A 6,903-nucleotide genomic window follows, 5' to 3' on the forward strand; every position below is an offset into this window, starting at 1 on the left:
CCTTTATGTTGGTAACACCCTTGGGTAACACAGGAACCTTTTAAAGAGTGACTGCTGTCTCCTGGATCCCTTCCTGGCTTTTGCTTCGCTTCTCCCAGTGGTCTGAAAATGAGATGCAGAGAGGAGATTACTGCCTTGCAGTAACAAGGACAATGCTTTTTATACTGCAGTTTCACACTGCCAAAATGAACAGCTCTTCCTTAATGGGGTGCTCCTGCCCCTTTCTCTCCTCTCTGTCCAGTGCTAACCCTTGTTTTTATCCCACTACAAGCCGGTTTTCAGGGAGTTAAAGCAGCAGAAATCTGCTTGCTGCCTTTTTCAGGGCTAGATTTTGCTGGTTTAGCTTTGTGAACCAGCTCACTCTGCAGTCAGAATAGTCCCAGTGTTGACAGGAGCAGGACTGCCTGTTCCCATGGCACCTGTTAGAGCACTGTAACTCATTATGAAATTAGCAGCGTTAAATGTTAGGTGGCACATCTGAATGTACCTTCCTCAGCAGGTAAAGGTTATAATCCACAGGGATAATCACAAGTGTTTTCTTTCATTGCTCACAGTCCTCCCTCTACTGCAGATTCTCCCGTGTGTGCATCATCCTTGCTCTTCTCGCAGACCCAGGCACCGTGCAGAATGGACAGACGCATCTTTGTGATCCAAGAGAAAAGCAGGCAACGCTGCCAGTTGCCCTTGCTAAACCTTTAGCTACACTGTAGCCTTTCTCATCTTTGCCTGGACATCGCAGAAATAGCTTTCCCTGTTCTGCGATTATGCGTGCTGTTGCAGTTTGGGGGGCGGAGGCGGTCATATAAAGCTATGATGTCAGTGCCATCATGTGCCATATTGTTCCAGGGAAATTTACTCTCCGTCAGTGAGTACGCATGAAAAAAGAAGTTCGTCCCCATAGAGCTAATTAATAGCAGACACGGGGTGCAACAAAGATGGCATTTCACAGTCCACAAGGGGAATGGGTAGGGGGCAGGACTCAGGGCAGCGTGGGACGCCAGGTGACAAGTCAGGGAAATGCTATCCAAAGGGTCACATCGTCCTCAGGTCAACCTGATGCAGCTATAATTGCTGGCTAACTCTTTGTGTAAAGCCAACTGATCCAGCAGGGCACAAATCTGGCAAGGACAGTCACAGAGCTGCAACCTCTATCTGTATTAGAAAATGAGTGAGCGTATCTTCAACTTCCAGATGTTTTCTGCATTTCAAATGCCCCTTGGTGTAATCTGTTGCCTTTACAGCAATTATCTAGAAGCCAAGCTGTGATAAATTCTGCAGAGTTATGTAAAACAGAAATGAAGCTCAGCTCGCTAGCTCGTCATTACATACTTGACTCCAAGAAGACGCAAACAGATCAGGTGCTCCTTAAGTATTTTTCTCCTCTCATTCTTTCCTCATCATGGCCAAGAGAAACGTCTGTTCCTGCAAGACCTTGCCTGCTCCTGTGCCAGCCTCACACATGAGCGCAGTAGTTTTTAGTCTGTTAGGTACTGTACAAATAAAAGAGCCCAAGGGTTGTGTTTAATGCATCACCTCAGCTTTAATGACAGCCCTATGCTACACAACACTGTAAATCCAGGTTTGTTTGGGTTTTCACTGTTTTTTCAAAATGGCTTCCAGAGAAATAACACACTGTGCTTTCCACGCTCCGGACCAGCATTAACGCCACCGTCAGTTTTCTCCGCACACAGGCAGCTTTAGCGTACCGCCACCGGTTACCTAACCCAGGCGCCGGCGAAGGTGAGGACACCAGCGGCCCTCCTTCACCGGCGGACCGAGGAGGGGGTCTCGGGAAGGCCGGGCTACAGGGGGGGGCAGGGAGCGAGGGGCCCTGGCCCTAACACTCCTCCGCAGGCAGGGCTGGGCTGGGCTGGGCTGGGCCCCGGGCCCTACGGGAGAGCCGCGAGCGCGGCCGGGCCGTTGCCCCCCGCGCCGCGGCCCAGGCCCAGGCACACCCCCTCCCCGCCATGACCTAGATTCTCTGGGGAAAGGGGCGGGGCCGCCACCTCCGCCAATCGCCGCGCCGCGCCAGCGTCGCGTGGGGCGGCGGTGACGCGCGGGGCCGCCTCCATTTTGCAGCGCAGCGGCGGGGCGACGCGGCAGATCGGAGCCGGCCGTCGCGGAGAGAGGACGGAGCTGCCCACTAGCTCAAGCGCCGACCGCCCCGCGCGCCCGCCCACCCAGCTCGGCCCGCACCGACACCCGCAGCCCAGGTTGGTTACAGGCCCGGGGCAGCGGAGGGCGGGGGCCTCCCTGCGGGGTGGTCGGCGCGGGCAGGCAGGGTCAGTGGCGCAGGGAGCTCCCGGCTGTGCAGCCGTCCAGCCCCTGGCCGCCTTTTTCGTAGCTTTATCGTCCTCCACAGAGTGGGCGCCCTTGGGTGCGGCCTGGGCCGCCATTTTGTGGCGGAGCGATGGCGTTCGCTTTTCTTCCCTTAGTCGGCGGGGGCGGCGCGGCGAGGCCGGGCCTCCATATGTTGTGGGCGGGGCTGTAGGTGGAACGTCGGGTTCCTATTGGCGCAGGCTAAGGCTGGGTCCACCTGGCGCCTTCCTATTGGTCCAGAGAGGGGGCGAGGCCGGGCCGCGGGCCTGCTGCGGACTGCGGCAGGGAGGGCGGGGGAGTGCTGAGTCATCGGGCAGGGCCCGGGGCGGCGGTGGGCAGGGGGCGCTGACGGGCTTCGTGCCGTGTTCCCCGCAGCGAGCTCTGCGCCCACAGCTATGAGCGGTTGCCGCGTCTTCATTGGGAGGCTGAACCCGGCCGCCAGGGAGAAGGACGTGGAGAGGTTCTTCAAGGGCTATGGCCGCATCCGGGACATCGATCTGAAGAGGGGGTTTGGGTTTGTGGTGAGTGCGCCCCTCCGCAGGGCTCTGCCGTCCCCGTCCCGTGGTGGCCGCTTGAATCTCGTGCGCGTTTGATGTGCACGAAGCTTCTTTTAAAGATAACGCCACTGGCAGTGTTCAGCTGCGTACGCTATGTGGCGGGTAAGCGTTTGTTAATCTCTCAGCGATGTGATTTTTTTTTTTTTTTGTCTTCTTTTATGCTTTTGCTGTGGTGGTTTTGCAGGAATTTGAGGATCCGAGGGATGCAGATGATGCTGTCTATGAATTGGATGGAAAAGAGCTTTGCAGTGAGAGGTGAGATACACTTTCATTAATGCATAAGCTTGAATGTCTAAAATAAGAAATCAGTCAATTTTAACTTGTGTTGTGTTATCAGTACTGTTTAAATTATTTTGTGTTGTTTTTTTTCCCACCTATAACTATGAAGGAACATGTAAGAAGAAAAATTTAAAAACATGTGGTTTTCCATTTCTTTTTTTCCCCCAGGGTTACAATTGAGCATGCAAGAGCACGCTCTAGGGGTAGAGGCAGAGGGAGGTACTCTGACCGTTTTAGTAGCCGCCGTCCACGTAGTGACAGGAGGTATGTATAGCTTTGAACTGACATAGTTTGAAAAAGAATACCGTGGGCTCATCTGATCCAAGAGCTTGAGCTAGAATGAGATGTTAAAAGGTATTGTTTGCCTTTTTAGTTAATCGTTTGGTGGGGCAGTAGGATAGTGAGGGTTACAAAACTTGTCCTTGCGATCTTTATGCTCCCTCCCTGAAGTACTTAATGCTTATCTTCGATTGCTCGGGGCATTACATTGTTCAGATGTCGTAGTAATGGTGATACACTGGCACAGGTTATTAGTACTATCTTTATTAGTGTTAACATGTGGTGATATTTTAATTATTAATAGAAGTCTCAACTGTTATTTCCGAACAGAAATGCCCCACCTGTAAGAACAGAAAATCGCCTCATAGTAGAAAATTTGTCTTCCCGAGTCAGCTGGCAGGTTTGTTGAAACACGATTAACTATTTTGACTTCATTTAATGGGTATGTAATGTAATTATTTTGTAAAATAATTAATTAAAAGTAAATATAATTTATTAAAAAGTTTATGTAATTAATGTAATTTAAAATGATGTAATTTAAATATTTTGAATGAAAACTAGTTAATTTTAATTTTAAATAATAATTAATGTAAATGTTTGAGGATATATATTTATTTTTTCTTGTTTTTTAAATCCATTTTAACCACATATTAAACCCTTTATTTGCCAGCCTATCTGTGTCGTTGGCCTTATGACGAGGAGTGCCTGTGGGTTATCCTAATCGTTCTGTCTTGGTCACTCTTGGTTGGGCCTGGTTGACTTTCCAGTCAGCTCCTACAATGTCACTTGGCCACCTCTAGATCTGTGTTTGCCGGTCTAGACGTAATCGATGCACTCCTTAAAGTGCCACATTGCAGCGATCCCAGAGCGTTAACGAGATCTGATTCCTAAGTTGAGAGCTGTTCTTCCTGTAACGCTTCCGAATAACGAGGTCCTGGTCGAAAAGAGTTGAAAGATACGAAATTAGGTGGTCGTTGGAATCCTGATCGCAGTAAAGTGGTCCTTGGTAACATCAAGCATAGAGCATGTCTGGATCCGTCCGTAGTCTCCTAATAGGGAGGGCAGTGCGATTAATGGCTTCCATCGACTGGGTAGTGTTCGTCAAGTGGGTGGCGAAGAGCCAGTCGGGCATATGTCATGACGGTATCTCCGGTCGCTTAATGCAGTTTGCTGCTTGGCTAGCCTAGGGAAATGTTAATAAAGGTAAAGTAAACTATATTTTTAATGGCATATGGGGCACAAAATAATTGGTGTTATGTAAATGTAATTCTTTATGCATATAAGATTCGTAATTTAAATGGAGACTGAAATAGTACAAAAATATATGGGTAGTGTTTCACACTCAGTCCAGTATATATTATATACAAATGTACTTTTTTGTTTCTCTCTCTCTCTCTCTCTCTCTCTCCCCCCCCCTTCTTATTTAATCTATATAATCTTTGTAGACTAATATTTTCCTTAATGTTAAGAGAATTTATTAGCATTTTGATTAAAGCAATATGCTTTTTTCATTTATTTCGTGCCCTGATATAGATAATTCAGTTTTAATAGAATACAAGTATGGCCATTGCCATGTTTGTAGTAATTTACCTAACATTTTCTCTTTCAGTAGTTGTAAGTTTCTTTTGTTTAATTATTTTTATATAGATAAGTGTTAATTTCACTTCTTTGCATAACATAACTGGTCTTGTGTTAGGATCTCAAAGACTTCATGAGACAAGCTGGGGAAGTAACCTTTGCAGATGCACACAGGCCTAAATTAAATGAAGGGTAAGCCTCTAAAATCATCTCCTGAATGCTGTAGAGTAATATTTGTATTTGGGGAGGGCAGCTGGCTGCTTTCAGTGCTCAGCAGCTGTTCATGGTTTAATTTCGCTGCTCCTTGTGAATGCGTTCTCTGGTATTTGGGGAGGGGAATTCTTCTATTCATGCTTGAGTTGTGAGAAGGGGTGACTACACTTGAGCTGTGTGAGGGTTTTTTGAGTAGTTGTGGGGTTTTTTTTTGTTGTTGTTTTTTTTTCTTCCCCCAGAGTGTGTTTTGCTCTGTCATCAAAAACACAGCTTATAATAGTGAGTTCTGTGTTTTGTTTTATTTTTTTCTGTAGGGTGGTTGAATTCGCCTCTTACAGTGATTTAAAGAATGCTATTGAAAAACTTTCTGGTAAAGAAATTAATGGAAGGAAAATCAAACTAATCGAAGGCAGCAAAAGGCACAGGTATGAATGTCTAATCTCTGAAATGATGCTTCAGTAGTAGTTGAGAAAGCTTTGAAGTCAGTGACCAGGCGGCCGAACTGGAGAGCAGTGAATTGCCTGGTTGCTGTTGTGGTTCCTTGCTGACACCAATGCTCTTCATTTCCTCAGTAGGTCCAGAAGCAGGTCACGATCTCGTAGCAGAAGCTCATCTGGGTCTCGTAGCCGTTCCCGTTCCCGCAGCCGCAAGTCTTACAGCAGGTCAAGGAGTAGGAGCCGTAGCAAGTCCCGGTCAGTTAGCAGATCTCCAATGCCAGACAAGAGCCAGAAACGTGGTTCTTCCAGTAGATCTAAATCCCCATCATCTGTGGATCGGCAGAGGTCAAGATCGAGGTCCAGATCTGTTGACAGTGGCAACTGAACTATAACTAACTTGCCCTGGGGGCTCTTTTTTAAACCATACTTGCTAAAACTTGTGGTAAGTATGTGACTTTCTGTGGGGAAGGGTTTGGATGGGGTGGGGGGAGGGATGGGAGAACTTTGTAGATGTGGACCATGGTGGGAAGGGTTATTGACTAATTGTATTAAATGTTTTTTGATAACCCTTTTCTTGCTCACATTTTTTTGTGAATGTCTGAAGTGTATAGTTTGTGTATATTGCAGAGCTCTTTATAACTAAAGCAGACAAATTTTTTTGTACTCAAAGTCATCTGAACACTTACTTCCCAGTATACTTAACTGTGAATAGCAATTCAGAACACTAGTTTGATATCTCATATTAAACTTAACAGCTTTAGGCATCTAAGAGCTCTACATGTGCTGTACATAAAGCTTTATTTCAGAGGGTATTTTTTTGTGCTTTTGAACCATTGTTTCAGTTATAGGTCAGCAGATTAAGTGCTGGTCGGTACTGGTAATAAAACTTTTATTTTAAAAGCTTTTCATTTACTATGACTTGCACTACACTAAGGAAATGCCCATTTCACTGCCCTGTGGTAATAATATTCTATAAAGCACCCTAATTCTTGATACTTAAGAATTAAGTAGCTCAAATAAAGTATAAAGAAACATGCCTCTGCTTCTGCTGTGTTCCGTAAGTGTGTTAACAAGTGTTTGTGATGGTGCCTCATGCTGTCGGACAGTGTTAAAGTGGTCCTTAAAGATGAGTCTACAGCAAAGCGATTACTGAGTGCTTTGGGTGTGGGGGAGAGCTGACTCCTTTTTGAACTCGTGATGCTCTGTCCTTCCTTAGATACCTTTACGTTCTGAAATAAGAA

At 46.6% G+C, this 6,903-nt stretch overlaps 1 protein-coding gene across 3 annotated transcripts; it reads left to right on the top strand.

The window, feature by feature from the left end:
• Positions 1–2,667: 2,667 nt before the first annotated feature.
• SRSF5 (serine and arginine rich splicing factor 5) lies at positions 2,668–6,698 on the top strand. Of its 3 annotated transcripts, none has more exons than XM_009955713.2 (7): positions 2,668–2,840; positions 3,061–3,131; positions 3,324–3,419; positions 3,765–3,834; positions 5,131–5,204; positions 5,540–5,650; positions 5,798–6,698. In XM_009955713.2, exons 1-7 carry the CDS (start codon positions 2,715–2,717, stop codon positions 6,045–6,047), a joined length of 798 nt encoding a protein of 265 aa, XP_009954015.1. In that variant the 5' UTR covers positions 2,668–2,714; the 3' UTR covers positions 6,048–6,698. The 3 variants fall into 3 exon arrangements, with proteins under 3 accessions (XP_009954015.1, XP_009954016.1, XP_086318334.1); XM_009955714.2 differs by having other exon boundaries at positions 5,801–6,698; XM_086462208.1 differs by lacking the exons at positions 5,540–5,650; positions 5,798–6,698 and having other exon boundaries at positions 4,105–5,173.
• Positions 6,699–6,903: the final 205 nt, after the last annotated feature.

This window comes from Leptosomus discolor, chromosome 3 (assembly GCF_034619465.1).
Source record: "Leptosomus discolor isolate bLepDis1 chromosome 3, bLepDis1.hap2, whole genome shotgun sequence".
NCBI lineage: Eukaryota > Metazoa > Chordata > Aves > Leptosomiformes > Leptosomidae > Leptosomus > Leptosomus discolor.